The sequence below is a fragment of the Leuresthes tenuis genome, unplaced genomic scaffold (genome assembly GCF_036924035.1).
Source record: "Leuresthes tenuis unplaced genomic scaffold, fLeuTen1.0.hap1 SCAF_4, whole genome shotgun sequence".
In the NCBI taxonomy this organism is placed as follows: Eukaryota; Metazoa; Chordata; class Actinopteri; order Atheriniformes; family Atherinopsidae; genus Leuresthes; species Leuresthes tenuis.
In genome coordinates this window covers 22,911,656-22,932,472 of record NW_027325358.1, presented here as the reverse complement: position 1 = coordinate 22,932,472, position 20,817 = coordinate 22,911,656, and the positions used below count along the sequence as shown (strand labels likewise).

General features: G+C 41.2%; 1 protein-coding gene across 2 annotated transcripts in view; it reads left to right on the top strand.

The window, feature by feature from the left end:
• The window catches only part of klhl5 (kelch-like family member 5), a 49,750-nt gene extending 30,457 nt beyond the window's left edge, over positions 1–19,293 (top strand). For both annotated transcript variants that reach the window (XM_072383269.1, XM_072383268.1), the window contains exons 3-13: positions 1,493–1,629; positions 2,439–2,635; positions 4,065–4,277; positions 8,142–8,328; positions 9,534–9,758; positions 10,354–10,429; positions 10,721–10,807; positions 13,644–13,718; positions 13,971–14,108; positions 14,826–14,997; positions 16,988–19,293. In XM_072383269.1, the coding sequence (XP_072239370.1) occupies positions 1,493–1,629; positions 2,439–2,635; positions 4,065–4,277; positions 8,142–8,328; positions 9,534–9,758; positions 10,354–10,429; positions 10,721–10,807; positions 13,644–13,718; positions 13,971–14,108; positions 14,826–14,997; positions 16,988–17,044 (1,564 nt within the window). In that variant the 3' untranslated portion in view covers positions 17,045–19,293. The remainder of the gene's footprint in view (positions 1–1,492; positions 1,630–2,438; positions 2,636–4,064; positions 4,278–8,141; positions 8,329–9,533; positions 9,759–10,353; positions 10,430–10,720; positions 10,808–13,643; positions 13,719–13,970; positions 14,109–14,825; positions 14,998–16,987) is intronic.
• Positions 19,294–20,817: the final 1,524 nt, after the last annotated feature.

The window sequence follows — 20,817 nt, the reverse complement described above, 5'->3', positions numbered from 1 at the left end:
GCCCTTAGTTTAAACTCCAAACCTTCAGTCATGAGAAAAAGAAAATGCTTTTATGTATCAGGAAAAATCATCTGGTGTAAACTAGAGCTTAGATTTAGGAAATAACAACCTCAGATGAACAAGAACAAAGGACGTATTACACAACTTGAACGCACCACAAGACTTCTAGAACAATGTCCTTTGGGCAGACTATACCAACGTGGGGATGTTTGGTCATAATGCACGGCTCTGTATTTGGTGAAAACCTAAACACAGCACAAACACTTGGGTGATGATTTGGGCTTGTTTTGAAGCCATTTAATCCACCATGAACTCCTCTATATACCAAATCTTTCCGAAGCTTAACTGAAATCGGATCATGCAATGATCCCAAATGCAGCAGTAACAGAATGACTGACAAAGAAAGAATCAAGGTGTTGGAGTGGTCCAGTCCAAAACCTGACTGAACCTGGACCTGACTGAAATGCTGTGGTTGGACCATAAGAGAGTTGTGTAGGAAACAAATGCAGCAAAGCTCAACGTTGTAAATTACCTCCACAATGATGTGAGAGATTGATAACATTATATAGAAGACAGATACTTTAAGTTAATGCTATTAAAGGTGGTTCTGCAAGCTGTTGAATCAGAAAATGTATTTTTACACTTTCTTTATTCATGGTTTAGTTTAGTTGTTTTATTTAAAATAAATAATGACATTGTATAATATCATTTAGGTTTTATTTACCCAACTTTAAGACCTGGTAAGACCAAGATGTTTTTTATATTCATATATATATATATATATATATATATATATATGTTAGATATTTGAAATCTTAGAATTAACGAAGGTTGAACTTTTCTGTTTCACTTGACTTTTTTTCCACTTGATGATTTTTCCACTGGTTTCTGTTTCATCTCACTGTCTGTTGTGGACGATTGTTTTCCCTTGACTTTTACACTTAAACTGCTGTACGTACTGCCACACAAGGCTCGTCCTCTTCCAATGCCACAGAAAACCCATATTTTCTGTTACTTTTAGTTATCACAACATCTGTTGAAAACCTATATGCATCTTTCTTAACCAGACATGTATTCTACTGGGTCTCCTCACTGGCTGAATTTTTTTTTTCTTGAATTTGTCACCCATTTGTAGAAGACACAATACAGTATTAATCATCTTTCTTTAGCCACAAAACAGTACTAACTGTTATGTGTAACTTATGATATGGTAGAAATACGATCTTCAGAGGCTGCTTGACCAGCCCACAAGCTTTTTAGTTTGAGGATCCTGCTATCTTTTCTATAACTCCTCTTTGCTGACCTGTTTACAAGCCGATTCTGTTCTGCCTCGTCTGCTCGTGTCATCATCTCCAGGCTGTCCTTTCCCCCTGCTCTGCAGGTTTTCCCTTTCAGGTTAGGCTCATCCAATCAACAAGGTCAGACGGGTCTGTTCCTCTATTACAGCTGTCCATCCTCTCAGACTGATGCCTGACTCTATCTTCTCTCACAGGCTGGTCCTCTCTTCTGTGTCAGACTACTTCGCTGCCATGTTTACCAGTGATGTGCGGGAGGCCAAGCAGGATGAGGTGAAGATGGAAGGAGTAGACCCCGATGCCTTGTGGGGTCTAGTTCAGTATGCATACACAGGTACACACGCATTTACTTTCTTTGCCGGAGAAACATTAGCAGCGAGTGTTTTATTTCTGTCTTTTGCTAGCGTGAACATCACACTTTTATTTGTTGTTTAGTTGTTAAACAGATCCATTACTTTCTCTTTGTTTTATGGTAGAATGAAGCACTAATTGTGATTTAGTTGTGATTTATTTTATTTTCTGTAAGATTTGACCTCTACATCAAATGGGCTTGTTGCTATGCCGCAAAGCAGATATGAAAAATGAGAAGCACACACAGTGTTGCCGTTTTCACGAGATGAGTTGTAATTGTTCATAAGTCAGCAGAAAATGGTCTTGGTTCCATTATGAAAACAGTAAATGTCCGTGCACATTTATATACTGGGAGTGAGATTATGGTTTAAACTAGTGATAGATTAAGTAACCATGATCAGTCGGGTCAAATATTTGAGTTATCCAAAGATTCCAGTGGATTGTTAAAGAAAATGTTGACGAATTAAGAGTATGGGCAGCCTTATCAGTGTAGCCTCTGTGGAACGACGTGTTTGATTACCTACAGACATGTGCTGAGATAAAACAAGATGTCTAAAGAAAGTAGACTACAGACAAAATACAGAATGGGGTTTTCTTAAGGACATAGACATTTCAGATATAAAAGTGTTGAAAAAAAAAAAACATTAAGCAGGAATCTTTTTGGGAAGGTCACGATAGACCCACTGGTAACGACTACACAAAACCACTTCAGCTGTGTTTATATAAGTAATGTTCTCATCAGAAATATTAGAACTGTTCTTCTTCCTTTACTCTCCACCTCGTGTCGTCCAGGCCGTCTTGAATTAAAGGAGGACACCATCGAGTCTCTGTTGTCAGCCTCCTGCTTGCTGCAGTTGTCGTCGGTGGTTCAAGCCTGCTGTTCCTTCCTCATGAAGCAGCTCCACCCATCTAACTGTCTCGGCATTCGTTCCTACGCTGATGCTCAGGGCTGCCACGACCTGCAGAGGGCTGCCAACGCCTACACCATGGTGGGTACAGAGCCTGTTCAAATGGTCTGTATACGTCCAAATTAATGAATCATTTGCTTGGAAAATCTAGATAATCTAGATAACAATGTGCATTTGGGCAGACTGCATGAGTTGTTCAGGTAGTTATGAAGAGTTTTCCTTGGTAACAAATTGGCTTCTCATTCGCAGCACGCCACACACCATTACTGCCACAGTAAATGTTTTTCAGCACAGAGTTGCTATGGTGACAGTGAAAAAGCTCTTTCATCATCTTGATGATTTTTTTCTTCTTCTTTTTTTTTTTTCATTCTTCCCTGTCTTTACACGCCTCATTTGCACCCAGCTTCACTTTGTGCCTGTCAGTAGCAATGCTCCTCTGTTACTCTTTCTCTAAGTGGATTATTGTGAAAGTCTAATCTGAGGTAATTATGTTGCAAAGGTGGCTTTATTTGAGTCTTACTGTCTCTGTGTCGAGCTAACTTGCACATTCACCATATTTGCAGAATTATTACAGCCTTTGTAAAAATCAAGTGTCTAGTCAGAGTCTACAATGGCTGTGTTTACACGGACCATTTTTAATCAGATTAATGTAAACAACGCCTCAATCAAATCAGACTGATCTGATGAGTCTCAATCAGGATGAATTTTCAGTCACACTGAGAAGGTTGATTTAAATCACTTCATAAAGTGATGGGAAGAAAATATTACCTTGTATTCACTCATTCACTCAAGTGGTAGAATCATGGTAGCAGCAAAACCTAACTAGGATGTGATGGACACTTGTTGGAGCGGAAGAATTACAGATTGTTGAAAGATCTAGACCAAATATTTTCACAGTGCTCCATTCCTGAACAGTAAATTCAGTGAGAAGAAGTCTGACTGTATGCTACATGCAGCTTTTCAGAACTCTTTGTATAGTATCCATGCTAACATGTAACTCTGAATCGTCAGACTGAAGTAATATTTGCCCGTGTGTGTAAATATAGCTACTGTTTTTAACCCAACCAAGACGAATTGGAGGCATGTTTGTCTGTTTCTGTTTCTTAATGAGATTATGCAAAAAACTATTGACCCAAATTTCTTGAGACTTAAGCGGAGCCTTGGGACAAAGGAAGAACTCATTAAATTTTGGGTGCGGATTGGGATCATTTTCAAAGCAGAGCACTGGCCTTGTTTGCGGGGGCATTTTCTCAACACTTGCACTATTTTTGTTGTTCATGTGAGAAGCAGGGTACATTTACATGTTGTCTGTTTTCCCAAAGAAAATACTTTCCTCAACCTTAATAGATAGAGAAAAAAACAAGTTTAAACAAGATTGATTTATTCATTTCTAAAATAATTATGAAATTAGTAATTGTAACACATCATGCCTCCCATCTAATCTTTTCTATGCTAGTCTTCTGAGCCTTTTCATCACTCAGTTTTACCCTAACCCCTCTTTATCCTCCAGGAACACTTTCTGGAGGTGGTTGGAGGCCAGGAGTTTCTTTTACTCCCAGTGGAGGAGATGGAAAGGCTTCTAACATCTGATGACATCAATGTTCCCGATGAGGAAACTGTTGTCACCTCTTTGCTAACCTGGATCGGTCACGATGCGCCCACTCGGCAACGCCTCCTACCTTTGCTGCTTTCTCTGATCAGACTGCCACTGCTGCAGCCACAGGTGAGGGCTGTAAATAATGCATGCTCACATACAGTTGTGTAAGAAGATTTAACAGTTAGACATGCACTAGTTCTTTCCTCTAAAGATGGACATGTTAGTGCCCCCTTTAGCACGTTTTTATCATATACTTATCCAAAAGCATGGGTGTGTTTTATTATCACATTTCAAATCTAAATATCTCACTATCAAACTCATTCAAATCAGTTCTATGTAAGTCAAGCCATTGTCGGATGACTTTGCCTCTGGGTTCAACAGCAAATGTGTCAGGGCTTTTTTTTTTGTATATTTGGGGCAAGACAAGAACTACTGGTGAATTGTGAATACTGAAAATAAATCTCAGTGGACACCAGACAATTGCCACTGATTTAGAGAGTTTTTTTTACCTCAATGAGTTACACCTCTCTTACCCTTCAACTAACTAATGTAACTGGTGAATCAGAAACATCTGACTGTCTAAATGATCCATGTCAGGTCACTGGACTTTACAGGAACATCAGTAGACCTGCTGATTGCTGCTCAGCAGATAGCTTCCTGTGTGATGTTGGCTACTTTTTTATTTACTGAGATCTGATCACAATTGGTGACTCGAGACGCATGTGGGGAAGCATTTCAATGCCAGGTGTGAGATGTGGATGTTCTTAGAGCTGTCCACGTTCGATCGGATCACCCAGGACACATTGATACCAGGTCTGAGCAGGGCCTCAACGTCAACTCCTCACTCCACTTGCAAACCTGATAACAGTGTGCAACACATTTTGTATTAATGTGGCCTATTGCTGTGATGGTTGATACAGGATCCTCTTATTATTAGCATTTCTGCTAATGGCAAAGTAGTGGATAACTCTGAAGGATATTTAACAGCTGCAACAACATAGTTGGTTTTGTTTTCACCCTGTTAGTTAATGTTGTATCCATGTTGTGGATCATTTCCCTCTCTGTGTAGTGCTCTGTATCAGTGTATTTCAAAGCTAGAACCACATACACGTTGGGGGAGTTTTTGCAAAAGCTGCCAAAGTTGCTGATGTTCTCATAACTCTTCACAGCAGTCATCAGACGTCCTCCTGACCTGCAGGTGTTGTTTTCCATGGCCAGTTTTCTCTCATGCTTTCTCTTCATCCCCTCCTGGTTGTAACTGGCCTTTCTATCGTTTAATCAGCTTTTCTACCTCCTCAGGCAATTAGAGGGACTATTACCGTTATGTTTACCATATATCACGACCATTACTCTGTTAAATGTGTGGGGATTTGTTTAGTGCTGAGAGTGTGTCTCTCTGGTCTGCCTAACTTATGCAGCAGTGACTGATGCTAAGAAGTTCATATATTTGGCAGAACCTCACTCAGTGCCTAAGGCTTTGGCTTCACACACTTTTAAACACACAATTAATTTAGAAATTAATTGATTCTGACATCTCTTTTAACTGCCATGGAGTAATTTTTTCTCCTAATCTTCGCAAAGAAAAAGCTTCCCTTGTGTGCCTGCCATCATTTTCCATCATTTCTGCCGGCATCTACACATCTCCTTCTTCACTTGTGAAGTATGGTGTTCACAAACGCCTTAGATAGATGACTTTGCCCCGGTCAGCTAAAATCACGAGTAGCAGCAACATGTATTCGGGGTTGAAGATTGATGGGAGCAGAGGGGCTGAAAGCCAGAGGCACACAGCTTAGAGCTGACTCTACCCTGACTCACTGCATCATGTGTTAAGGCCCTTCCCCCCGCCATCACCACCAAGTTAAACTGATAGATGAATCAACATTCAGCAACCTCATGAGCTGTGGAAAGCCAATAAAGTGACATATAAACGTTACACTGTCGACTGATCAATACTCTTCAACCAATTACTCAGCTTTCTATTGAGGCTACAATGTGATTGCTCATCAAAAGAGTGTCACTTCATCAGATAAATACCCTTAATGCCGGCTCCTCATTACTATAACATAAATGCAGACACACACACACTTGATCTTATCTTCTTAGAGGAGCACCTTTGCTCTGGTATGGCGCACTAAGCCGTATACGACAGTTTGCGTGTTACAGAGAGAGGAATTTATTTAAGGCGAAAGCAGTGCACATATTTTCAGTCAGTTAATTGTGCTCATGTCCTTGGACCAAACGTTTGAGCTTAAGTTTGTACCTCTGTACCGTTCTTTAGTCATGGCCTGACATATGCGTCACTGTTGGATTATCAATAATAAAATGCTGACAGGAAAGTTTTGAGTGGAGAGGACCTGATATCTTACAAGCAAATCTGATGGAAGAAGCTTAGCAGCGGAAGTGTGTGCGAGTACCTTCATCAATAATGATCATTTATTAATCTGTTGATCATGTCTGCAGCCATGCTAGAAAGCTGTCCAAAGGCCAGGTGCTTGCTAACAGGCTTACAATGACAACGCTAATATGCGAATGCGTGTCTGTTTATCCTAAGTGTTCATAATATTCATACAGCTGGCTGACCCAGCTTTAGTTTAGCATGTTAGCTTCCTAGAAAATAAAAAGCCTGACTGACAGACCCACACTGAATCCCTGATTACTTTAATTGACTGTGCTGAAGAGAAAATGTTTGCACATCACTCTTCTGTTGCTTTGCTGCTTAAATCAATTAATTTGATGTTTCAGGTTGAGTGTGCTGACCGGGTTTTGTGGAGAGAAGAAAAATGAGAAGGATCTGAAGCATGAAAAACAAACATAGCTGGGAGATGTGTGCTTCCCTGTGTATCAGAGTGTGAATGGGTTATAAGTGGTTGGCGCCCATCCTGTCTTTTCCAAGTGTGAGCTGAGACAGAGGATAACACAACTTTTCCTCTGCACACTGTGAGGTAAAGAGAGGACGGGGAGGGGAAGGTGGGATGCCTGTGGGACTCGGTCTTATCTCGTCCTCCACATTCAGTCCTGCACAGCATGATGGACAATTTACCACAGAGAGGGACAAATATGTTTTTCTATATCTGTCCTTCTTTGGCACACACAAATGAATGAGCAGAAAGGCCTCGCTGTTATTTGTCCCTTTAACTGTACGCAGAAGTATGGTTTGACCCTGACTTGTAAGCTGCTTATCCATTTACCATGCTTGTTTTACGCTCTCTGAGTCTGGCTGTGAAATTTGATTGCAGATTCAGTGACCAAATCTTTTCTTGTGTGTCTGTGTGTGTGTGAGGGGGGGGGGGGCATGATGACGGAGAGCACGTAGGAAAACGAGAGGGTAGAAGATGTAATTATATTTCTATCCTCATCATAGCCATCTCTCAACTTGGCTCGAGTCTCTAAAGAGCACACACAAGAGTGAAAGATGTCAAATTTACTTACAATTCCAGGAAACCCTCACTGTCTGTTATCTATTAGCACACGCATACATGAAGACACGCAGTCACACCCGGATTTAAATGTAAATCTTGTAATTCTTGTCTGCAGGGAAAAATATCCTCCCAAAACCTGCCTCTCACATGCAGGATGCTGTTTCCTCTGACTGTAATCTAAGGAAGAGCCTGGCAGATTGAAGGATTCATTCTGCAGCCCCTGGCTGCTTGTGTGTATGTGCTTGTATGACTTTGTATATATGTGTGTGATGAGGTTAGAGGGTATTGACTGCAGAGCTGATGAGATGTTGAGGATAGATTAGTGCTCTAGTGTGTCAGATGATAAGTGTGTACTTGTGTGAGTGTGTGTGTGTGGGAGAGAGACAGATTGGTCTGATCTAATCTCACAATCGATAAGAAAGCTGCCTTATTTAGACTCTCAAACCTCCTCAATCAGTGATAACATGGTAACCGACACAGGTGTAGACCCATCTTGGGGCGGTACACGCATTTACCCAGCATATGTTTCACCAGTAACTGTCACCTGATCCTGTGCGTTGATGTGTTCTAGTTTTTGGCAGACCTGGAGTCCAACTCCCTCCTCCGTGACAGTGTGGAGTGTCAGAGACTCCTCATGGAAGGAATGAAGTATCATCTTTTGCCCCAGCTCCGACCCATGCTTCAGAGTCCCCGCACACGACCTCGCAAGGCCACCGTAGGGGCCATGTTTGCTGTAGGGGGTATGGACGCCTCCAAAGGTAGAGCCTCACTCCCACACACACACACACACATTGTTGAGATTATTTTTCATTATGAAATTAAACTGTGCACAAAATTATGGCCTCCAGAGTGTGGTGCAGAAGACTGAATTACCAAATCTGTAAAACTCTAAATCTGACTATAATATTCATCTCATGGATAGGAAAAAAAATCTACAGCTGACTCAGCACCACATTATTACTGACAAATAGACAGTACTGTGCAGTAGTCTTAAGCCACCTTTCATTTATTTATATATTACCAGTAAAATGGGAAATAAGTGCAGACATGTATTGAAACGTATGTGAATATAAATGAAAATACAGTACATAAGGCAAAAACAGACGTTGTACAATTCTAATTAGATTGAACAACACAGCCTGAACCCTCTCAGACAAGCTCTCTTGTCATTTCTTTAAGTAGTCTTCAGGAATAGTTCTCTAGGCTTCTTGAAGGACATCCCAAAGCTCTTCTTTGGATGTTGGCTGCCTTTTGTTTGTATGGCATCTTAACAGCCACCATGGAAACCATTTCTGATGATTTCTACATGGATCAACTCAAGGTCCAGAAGCATGTCTTGGGTCATGTCTCACATCTTTCTTTGATGTGTCATTATTTGTAGATGCACTTAAAGAAATGGAAACACAGGATGTGTCTTTGTGATAAGGCCTCTAGTTACAAAGTGCCGAAAAATAGAATTTTAAATTGGTACTTTGTCAAGTTGCCTATTACGAATAAACACAATACTGGTTCATCCTTTGAGTTATGTGTCTTTTTTTAGATATTTGGATGATTCACGTGTCGATGTTAAGTGGCTTAACAAACAAATAAACTGAAAAGAAAAAAAAATCATATTCCTCTGAAAATGGACAGTTACAATGACTGGACTGAAAATTGGAGAAATGAAAGCCAATGTCCAAAGAAAAACTTTAAAAGACTTTCAAAAGCCTTTGAGAACAACTGCTCAAGACCAATTTAAAATATTTCAAGAAAATCTGGGTGCTTGGAAGCAAAATATGAGGAAATACTGTATGTCTATATAGAGAGTATTATAATGGGAACATTGCTGTTACTCATCAGATGCTCAAACAATGAAAGAAACAAGGTGTTATCAGTGGCGTGTTTAAAGTCGATGCCGATGATAAGACCGCTTCATTTCAATCCATAAGTTGTCTGTCATACTTTTCTCTTTTTTTTTTTTTAGGCGCCACAAGTATTGAGCAGTACTGTCTGCGTCGGGACACATGGAGGCAGGTCGCCACCATGAGTGGACGGAGACTACAGTTCGGTGTAGCTGTTCTTGACAGTCGTCTTTATGTGGTCGGAGGCAGAGATGGACTCAAGACCCTGAACACTGTGGAGTGTTACAATCCTCACAGTAAAACCTGGAGCGTCATGCCTCCCATGTCTACACACAGGCACGGCTTAGGTGAGCGCCTGTTTCTTATAGAAAACAGTACAATCTGAAAAGGGTTCTGCCCTGGTAGTCTTGCAACTAAGTGCCTATTTTTAACAGGCTATACATTTGTTTCTTGAATATTGGGTGTTTTGTCATATAAGATTTTTTTTTTTTTTTTAATTTACCACCGCTTAAAAAGGTTTCTCAGAAGTCCGCCACAGAGCCGCACCTCTGCAGCATTTTGTAAGCAATTCAGTGTCGCAGCACAGAAACAGATAGACTGAACCCGTCTCCCCGCTCACCGCACAAGCGTCCTGTTACTATGACAAAAATTTCATGATGTGCTGCTTCTACAAGTTTCTAAATGTGTGCAAGTGTGTGAGAGGAGATAGGGAGTCAGATGCACATCTGGCAGCACAGGTGCTGTGGCAGATAAATCCCCACAGTGTGAAAAGTGTCTGCATGCTGCTCCCTCTGCATGCCTCATGCCCTGGATTTGGTTGCACACAAACAATATGAACGCACAGCCCTCGATCTAAAGATGTGTAGTTTCAAGAGCTCGTCCAAGGTAGTTGTTTTGGAGAGAGGCCTTGATTTGATGATGCACACATGGTCATCGTTGCAGGTGTGGCTGTCTTAGAGGGACCCATGTACGCAGTGGGAGGACATGATGGTTGGAGCTACCTCAGTACCGTGGAAAGGTGCGACGATACTTTCTATTGTTTGATTCTGTTATTTCCTCTCTTTAATGTGCAATTTCCCCTAAACTACAAAAAACATATATTTACCCTGGGTGGTTCTTTTGCCTGCAGACAGTTGTGCTTTCTTTTGACCATGAGGTATTTGTTACATCTGTTTCTCCACACCAGAATAATTCATAGAGACTGTTTATCTGGTTGAGGGTGGTTCTGGTAAAAAGGTCACTGTTTCTTAAAGAGACGTTGCTTCTGAAGGATGTAGTGATGTAAACCTCTGTTCTCCATGTCTTCAAGGTGGGACCCCCAGGCTCGCCAGTGGAGCTTTGTTGCGAGCATGGCTACACCCAGAAGCACAGTGGGAGTAGCTGTTCTCAATGGCAAGTAAGTGAACCTGACATTTAATTTACGTTTTGCTTTTTTGCTGGGTGGCAAGTAAGCTTCAGTATTCGGAAAAACATAAAATACACAAAAGTTAGATCTGTAATTTCTTCATTTGTTTGAACTTTTATTTAACGGACACAAAAAACAGAAACAGAAAATTTCATTGAATATGCCAGTAACACCATTCTGGAAGCTTCTGCCATTTTGACTGCAAGGGTGTCAGGATTGGGTATTAATCCATCAAAGGCTTCGTCTTTCCAAGCAGAGATGAGCCATAGCCCATCATTCGGTGCCATGAATTACACTAACTGCAACCGACTAACCACTAACTACGACCACGTCAGGTCTCAGGGAGGTTTGGACAACCTAGGAAAACTCTATCACAGAATCATTAATTAGTTAAATAGGAATACTGTCGTGCTACCATGATCACTGAAGCCACATGGGCTCAGACCTACTTTGGAAATCCATTTACTACTTAAACCAGTCCACTAATTCATTCAGATGTGTAACTGGAAACGGTATTGCACAAAGATGAAGCCATATGTCATGTCCGTGCAGAAAGCCTGCAGAGTTCCCTGAGCATGAACTTGTGTCAGGTAGACATATGTTTTGTGGTGAGTTGAGTCAAAGAAAAACGGACGTCTGGCTCCGACTTGCCAAAGATAAGAAAGCTTGTGATGCTTTGGAGATGGATCAGTGTCCATGCAATGGATGACTTGTATATGTCTGCAGCTACCATTGATGCAGAGATACATATTGAAATTTGCAGAAACACTTTTTGGGACAATGCCAGACCTTGTTCTGCATAGCCTAATACAGCATTGCCTCATAGATATTCGGTGTGTGTTCTTGACCTGCCCTGTTGTCCAGATCCGTCTTCTATTAATATTGTATAGTGCATCGTGAAGAGGGGAATCGGTCAGCAGTAACCACAGACTGTTGAGCAGCTGAAATCTTATATTCAGCAAGAGTGGACAATGATTCTTCTCACAAAGCTCCAACCTAGGTTCCCTTAGTTCTCAAACTAATTAAGAGGAAAGTTTGCTGTAACACAACGATAGACAGGCCTCTATCCCAGGGGGTGCTGGAGCCTATCCAAGCTGCCATTGGGCAAAAGGCAGGGTACACCCTGGATGGATCACCTGTCTATCACAGGGCTCAGTGTTCGCATAACCTGAATTAATCAGTCAACTAGTGTTTCAGATCATAAAAAGGAGCTGATTGTTTCTGTAAGGGGTGGAAGCAAAGAAAAATTGCTTAGTGATTAAAAATGGAGGTGATGAATATGCATGTTAGTTAAAAAAGGTAACAGGGCAAATGAAAGCTGAAATGATGAATTATCAAGTCATTTGACTGATTTAAATCTAACTTGATGAAAGTAGATTTGATATAATGAAATCAGAGCCTTGTTTCATCATTCTTTAAGTGTTTAATTCAACATTTATTAACACAAATTCTAAAAAAGTAATATCTGTAACATAAATAACAGAAGAATTATTAAGTAATGAAAATATTTACAAACTAATTATTAAAGAGATTAAACGTATGTTTGGTTAGGTTGTTGTGTTATCAATGAGTTTTAGTCATTAAACTGTGAGGGGGACACCTCCAGCATGTGACACTAAGACAGTTAGATAGAACTGTCAACGTTGGTGCAAAATGTATTAAGAAAATAAACTTATTTTGACTTGCGGAGAGCTTCTGGCAAACATGAAACAATCTGGAGTGGTGGCTTCAGATGCTGTTCATTAAACCAAGAATGACACCACTAATGACAGTAAAGCTCAAACAAGAAAAGACTAAAGCTTGCGGAACCTTTCTGAGATGAGCCACAGTCCTTTTGGATAATGCTCTATGGACAGGGAAAACCCAAGAAGAGCTTCTTTGAAATTAAATGCGTCTGTTTCTCTCAGAGTTTAGATGTGCCATCGCAGAAAGGATTCTAGCAAACTTAAAACGGCTAACTTCTTTTCTTACCTTCAGAGACTGGCTAATCATCATGATCTGCGTTGTCTGAATACTGCAGCACCCCATATGTCACTCTTGCACTGACCTGTTATTAAAGAATATCCATTGCTTGTGGTTTGGACAGATTTGACCCAAAGCTTCACTCTCTATGCCTGTTTGCAAGTGTAAGTTGTCAGAGTTACAGAGACTGCTCTACAGAATCACTCTTCCCCGACAGATACGCTCATGTCCCACAATACTGAGAAAGTTGACAATATTCACTGTGATGTATACACACACACGCGCACACATATTTAAACTGCAGGACTGAATAAGTTCAGGACTGCAGCTCCTCGCTTGCACTATAATAAGACAGCTCACCATTTTGATTCTAATAGCTTCTGTTGTTTTCATTTTTCAGTGCCTCAGAGAGCTGCTACAGTGAAAGGCTCTACAGATGCTAATTAATACTGAGACACAGCTTTGTGCTTACCATACCCAGCAGAAGTAGAGTGTGTGTGTTTGTGCGTATTAGTGTGGCATGTATATGTTGTATATTCTCCAGGCTCTTTTGCCTGATGGAGCTCATTACTTGCTTGACTGGTCTTTTTGCACTTCCTCCTTCAACATCTCAGCCTCACATCCGCGGATGAGTGTACTCGCGCACAAAGATACACGCAGATACACGCTGAGTGAGTGCTTAGGGTTGTGATGTCCCAAGAGTGTGAGTTAAGTGATTTGCTCAACTTATTTTGCCCCCATAAGCCTGGACAACACACACACTCTCTCTCACACACACACACACACAGAAAGTTGAAAAAGAAAATATTGAGTATATTGTGTGTGCATGTCTAGAAGGATTAACACCGTCCTCTGTCTTCTGCAGGTTGTATGCTGTCGGAGGCCGCGACGGCTCATCCTGCCTGCGATCAGTGGAGTGTTTCGACCCCCACACAAACAGGTCAGACACTGTGGGCTTCACTTCACAAGAATTAATTGCCTTCTCCTGCTTTATTTCCTGTCTGCAGTAGCAGACCCCTCTTCTTATGAGGTTATTTATCCACAGATAAAAAGAGACTATTAATTCTCTCAGGACATAACCAAACACCTTCTGTTTATAAAGTACCTTCTTTAAGGTTTCCTAAGGCACATTAAGGCACTTTGATCAGGCAGCTTGTTTTTTTTCCCTGATGATTGAGATTTCCATTTCCAGGTGGAGCAGCTGCGCTCCTATGGCGAAAAGACGTGGGGGTGTCGGAGTGGCCACGTGGCATGGCTTCCTATACGCCATCGGAGGTCACGACGCTCCAGCTTCATCCCTGGCGTCTCGATTAAGTGACTGCGTGGAAAGGTCAGACGGCGTTTTTGTGTGTTGTTTTTCTTTTTGTTTTGTGGTTTGTTGGACGACAGAAATGTGACAAAATAATTGAGGAAAGGACAAATTTACTGTGTACGATCTCATTCGAAATGTTTTTAGAGGTGTAATGGTTGATTTTCTTTTTCCTTCCCCCATGCATTTGATTAATTAATTTTTCTTGTCTTTCTTGTATCAATAGTTACACTTATTGTTCCATTTATGATGGAATTAGCGTTCCATCACAAATTCTCAAATTCTACAAACAGAAATTTTAAAGTTATAAATTCAGTTTCCTTCAGTTTCTTCCCGAGAATTATGTGTGAGGACTACTGGGGAACTCACCAACCTGGTTCTGTCCAACAATTTAAAAAAGAAATACTTATCAGCACCATTGAAGCAAATTGAATGCAGCATTGTGTATAGTATGTTCAACAACAAAAGAAGACAAACTGGCTGTACAGGTTGTTAAGTGATGACGTTCTGACAAGTTCTGACAGAGATCTAATGCACAAAAATCCTGTTGATAGTATAAACTGTCATTTTTATTGATTTTCTTTTTCCATTTCTTTTTTACATCTTTTAATACTGCTCTAAGACTGTTCCCTCGGTGTTGAGCTTCACAGATAGTCTAAACAAGAGACGTTTTGTTGTATATTTAACCTAATCCCTTATTGAGTTGTGTAAACTCGTGTTAATACTGCATGTGTGCAGGTATGACCCTCAGACAGATGTGTGGACAGCTGTGGCCCCGATGAGCATCAGCAGAGACGCTGTTGGTGTTTGTCTCCTTGGCGACTGTCTCTATGCTGTGGGCGGATATGACGGGCAGGTGTATCTCAATACTGTGGAATCTTATGATCCTCAGACAAATGAATGGGCACAGGTACAGTGTAAAGACACACTAAATGTATACAGTCGAACAAGTTCTATTCTCGTGTATTGCACTCATCCAAAGCAGACTGATGTGTGTTGTTGCTCATATGTGCACTGAGACTGAATTTAGTTCAGTAAAAACAGGAGATAAATCATAAGTAACACCGATAAAGTTGTTATTCACAGACACTTGACCTTCCTCCAACTCATACTCTTCCATGTATCTTGGTATGTTTGCATGATTATGCAAATGTGTGTTTTCCCCAAGCTAATGTTGTCCTTGCTGCTGCAGCAGTAGGAGGTAGAGGGTACTGTTTTAACACTGAACAATCTGACATGGCAGCTTTCAGGAGTTTATTCCCCACCTCCTGCAAAGCCTCGGAGGATTTCCAACTAAAGTTTCTAGAAATCTGACTTTTTAAAAAAAAAAAATCTTTTTTTAGATACATGCTACCCGCTGAGAACAAGAGAGGAGTAGGTGGGTGGAAATAAAAACACATGGAGCTGTTCACGCTGGCAGACAGGGACAGGGATAAACTGAGATATGAGGCAGCATGTTGAGTGCATTAAAGATGTCCTGTGCACATTGTCAGATACCGAGACAAACAACCTAGTGAGTGTATTGTCTGTCCTGTTCCGGTTGTATCGCTCCTTTTCCTCGTTTCAGCTGAAATCTGTCAACTGTGGGACCTCCAGGGAACTTGAATAGTAAGTTTTGGTTTAAAATCAGGCACAAGTTACTGTGTGGAAGCAGTGGATGAATAAACAGATAGAATAGATAACCAAACAAATGAAGGCACACTAGTCCTGAGAGTGAGGATTTCACTTTATGTTATTGGGGACGCCTGTATTGCACAGTATGTTGGCGGTGGACTCACTGTGGCTGATCTTTTTCTCTGCTTGGTGGTGTTACGTTGTACAGTGTAACGTAGATGTGCGTTCGAGCTTGGAGAGGCATGTTTTCTGATCTTTTAAAGCCGGAGCCATTTCTTCTCTTTCACTCTTGATATGACTGGTGATGGTTACGCATGTCACTCTTGATTTGCATCACCTCGTTGCCACATCCGTCTCACAGATCCTCGACCCTCGGGTTAAGCGAGCACAATGCTTGGTCTGGGCCTTGTTCTTTGTGCTGTTTTTCCCCATGTTGAATCTTTTTCTCTGAATGGTGTTTATCTAGTTTCCAATTGGAACTGCTTTTCAGAAGTAGTTTAAGGGTTGATGCCGATGTGTCATCAAATTTTCAAAATGCTAGTCAGAGCTCAGCAGTTCCCCTATCCATCCACAAAATAATCTGTTCCTTTGAGTCTAGGAGGTCATTTTTAACCTAAAGGCAGTTAGAAAATAACTGTCCTTAATTCCTTTTAGTAGTTTTCCTGGCGTTTCACATGTTTTTCATAACCAAATGAAGCGGCCTAGTAGTCCTGGCATTGTGGTGTCTGTTTGAATTTTTCTTACTGATCCTGAAACATCTCGCAAATACAAAACATCATTCTTTGGAAAGAACTCAAGTTCAGTTCTGAGAGAATTAAAAATGTCATTGGAGAGAACTGCATGGTGCTGATGTTACGCCCACCATGTGGCAATAGGACACTTGACTCATTGACCGCAGACTGTTGGACTGGTGCAAAATCACAGAAAGCCTGTCTAATTGTGGATGAGCTGTTGTCCAATTGACTACACCCACAGAGTCAGCAAGATGTCAAGGTTTTCTTTGGACACACCTTAGAAAGTCACGAGATGAGAGCCAAATGAACTGCTGCATATCATAGAAACAACTGGAATCCAGGCTTGAAAGTGTAGATTTACAAACACTCTGTGTCCGTCCAATATATTAGAATTTTGTCTGAAAATCATTATAAAGAAATTTTGTAACTGTCTCCTCTATCTCATTAACAAACCTGTCTGTATACATTCAGAACCTTCAGGCTTTGCTTTGTGAATTTTCCTGCCATAGAAATAAGATGCATGTAAAGGCCTTTTCTTTTTCTGTCCTCCAGGTGGCCCCTCTGTGTTTGGGCAGGGCAGGTGCGTGCGTGGTGGCCGTCAGACTGTGAAAACCCAAACGTATGATGACCCACTGCGTTCAGAGACCATCCTCGTTGTCATCACTGACACCGAAGGGGGGCACCAAGTGAACCTGCTGCCCTGAGTGAGAAACAAGAGACAGGCTTCTGAGAACTTCAGGTTTTACTCTCACATTTTACCCTTAATGCTCAAAAAACAGTTCACATTTTAAGGAGAGTTTAGGGTTAAGTTACAGGTCGGTTTCTGACATCCTGATTAGTTCTGCCACGGGAGGAAACTGCCATCCACACGCACGGTGAAGAGGAATCTGCAGCTTTTATCTGAATTTGACACAACTGCCGACTTGTGGCTTTTTTTTTTTCTTTCTTGTCTGTTATTATTATTTTTCTCCAGGCAAGTGGGGACACGCACTCACTTGTACACATGCAGTATAAAACTACACAGCTGCTCTCAGCTTCTATTTCTGCTGACAAATAGCTGAGACAGAGAGAGATTGTCAAAACTGCCTCATCATTTCATGCTCTCAGCATCAAAATACACCACCAGATACACTTAGGAAAGCTATTTTAATACATTCCCTGTTATTTTAAGGCTGCAGTTGGCAAGTGCACTTGTGCTGTGCCTTGCTGCTGTTGCCCCCTGACAGATAAAAAGAAAGAGTTTTGACATAATCAGCACAACATCATAAACAGCTGTTCTGGAAGGATCTGTGGGGTGCTTTATTATTTTTCAGTCGAAAACACATCGAGCTTCGTCTGATATTTCTGTGTGCATATCTTCTCTGTTGCATCAGCTCAGATCTGAGGCTTCTGCGAACTGCGATGTGCCTTTTTTTTTTTTTTACAAGTTACAGGAGAAAACGACCCAGCCTTTGGCTTTTGTCGTCCGTTTTTACTTTTATTACTTATTTTACTTTATTCATTTTATACTTTTCTGTTTCTGTTTTTTTATTCCCTTTTTCCTTTTTTGAATTAGAGGTCCATTAAGCAGTCTTAATAGGTTTACAGCCTGAGCAGTAATAATAGCACCATGGCTCTGTGTTAATCCCTGCAGGGAAAATTTGTTTTCAATTTCCCCCAGAGCACAAGGTCAGCTATTTACAGGCTTGTTTTTTTTTTCTTTCACTGAGTTTGCTTGGCTGGGTTGTCTCCCAGCTTTTTTTTTTTTTCCGTCGTATATGTTTCATCATTGCTTGTGTGTGTCTGTGTGTGTGTGTGTGTGCGTGAGGGTTGGGTGCTCAGAGACTGCCAGAAGTATATTTTTATCTCAAATGAAAATCTTCCCTCCGTTCCCCTCTCCACATCCTCAGTTCCCTGCTGCTCTCTCTTCATCCACATTTTCCCATTTCATCACCACGCAGACACACACAGATGCATGCACCATTTAATTTCATAGCAGGAACGGGTGCCAAGACAAAAATGAACAACAGACCTTATGATGAGACCATGAATTTAATAATACGGTGCCGACGTTTTGTTTGAAGTCATGTTCAAAGCCTTATTAGATTTGAGGCTGCTGTACACTAAGTATGAGACATTGGGGGGGGGGACATAAATCGGTGGAACGAAGGCGCATGTACATAACTGTGGGCTGTGACAAGAAACCTGAATAGTGCACACTATGCCACAATGATTTCATGCTGCATATTTGAATGAGTATTTCATATTGGTTTGCATACTGGATATCTGGTATAAAGAAGAAAACTGACAGTGAGAGCCAAAGCAGGCATCCTGTCTAAACTGGCAGATCCACAGCTAATGGAGCCCACAGGATGCACTTTACATCCAAACATGACGGGTTGCACACGCTCGCACTTGGCGAGCTAAAAGCCAAGTGCCCCAGGAGCCGCTGGAGATTGAAAAGCCTCCCAAATTTGCCAGCATTAAAAAGTTGGGATGGGCAGGCCAGCTACTCCTTACAGCTGTGCTGATGTTTATTCAAGGCTGATACGCTGCTGCATCATTCCGTTTTCCTCCCCTTAAAACCTGCCCGCTGTTTATTTAAAGTAATTCTCTTTAGGCCTCAACAAAAGAAATGTGTCATCTTTTCTGTGTCGTGTGATTTCAGGCTGAGGGTAACAATAAAAACAGACACATTCCAAATAAAGTTCTAAATGTATTGTATATTATGTACATAGATAAATAGGAAATCTGTATGAAGTGTTATTGCATTATGCTGTATACAATGCCCACCAAACATACCATGTGTAACTGTGTGCTTCTTTTTGTACCATGAATTCAGATGATGAAGAGGTGTAATAAAGACACTTGGTGCCACAGTTGTGCGTCTTGTCCTGTTGTGCTGAATGTCACACCTCCTCTTTTACTAAATGAAATCTGTCTGTGCAGAGTACGCCGCTGCTCAGTGGTCTTTTATACATTAAAGTCAACATGTGATTTAAAACTCGCTTCTTTGTTTTTCCCCAGCGGCAGCAGCTACTCGTGTTTATTGCGCAGATGTTTTTGCAGGCAGTCTGCATTTGTCACAATCACCATGAAAGTCATTACGCTGTAAATTCCTTTGCGTATGCACGGCTCGCATCTCTCTGGGCACCGCCATCAGTTCGGCTCCAGCGGCGGCCTTTACTGTTCAGCGGTTTTGGCTGCTGAAGGGTGACTCTGCATTCATTTTCTGTGCCTTGAAGTTAATGTGGATGCTCATTACTCTTAAGAGTGGCTGCTCTAACTTAAAAGCCGCTGCCGAGCCAGGGATGTCGCAGCAGGCTGAAGTGTCTGTTGAGTAAAACAAGTGTGCGAGGATGAGGAAACGCTCACAATTTATAGATTCTTTAACCCCGGCACAGCGACCGGTAGCCAACTTGAGTCTCTCTGTTATTTATTGCAGTGGAAGCTCTAAATCATAAGTGGTTTTGACGAACGGCCCCTGCTGGCGCTGAGAGATGATGCCAGTGACCTTGTCTTGCGGCCTTAACAGCAACTGATTGTATTACGGCTGGAAAAAACAAGAGGGAGACAGAAAATGCTGGACTGTGAGGCTGAATCCTCAACATCTAGTTGGAGACAAATCCTGCAGACTCAGCTCAGACATGCAGCTGTACATTTCACCACAACTGTGCACATGTGCATTTAACAGGCAACGAGAGATATCAAGACCAGAACTGTGTTGCTGAAAATGTCCGTTTATACTTATATAATAAGTATATAAGTAAACTATATAAGTGTTCGTTTTTAAAAATGTGTACAAGGTGTCATCATCAATTGGCATGATGTGTGATCCCACTTAGCATAAATATTGTCACTATTTGTCAGAGATTGAAAGCACATTCATTGATGGCCATGATTACCAACACAGCTCACAAAAGGTTCATTTATTAAGCGCAGCTTGATTAGAAATGTCAGCATATGCAGATTTCTCTGGACAACGAAATGCTAAATAGGCTTTGGGGTGAAGTTGCATTGTCAACTAGCTCTGTGCTTGTTGCACATGTTTGTAGTGTAGAACTTCCTTAACATCCAACCTTTTGTGCAGTCTGTACATTCAGCCGTTTGAAAAAGAAAAAACAACCTCTTTCAGTTCTAAGGTTTTAAAACCAATAATTTCATTCACAATCAAAACAAATGTTCAAAGTGAGACATTGTACCAGTTGATGTGAAATGTATCGGCTCATCTTGAATTTGATCGCAGCAGCATGACTCAAACAAAAAAAGCTGGAAAGGTAAATGTTACGAAACAGAATTAGCTGGAGGGACATGTTGCAATTATATCGACTGGCAACAGGTCAGGAACATGAGTGGGTCTCGAAAAGAGCACTTGAGAGAGGCAGAGTCTCTCAGAAGTAATG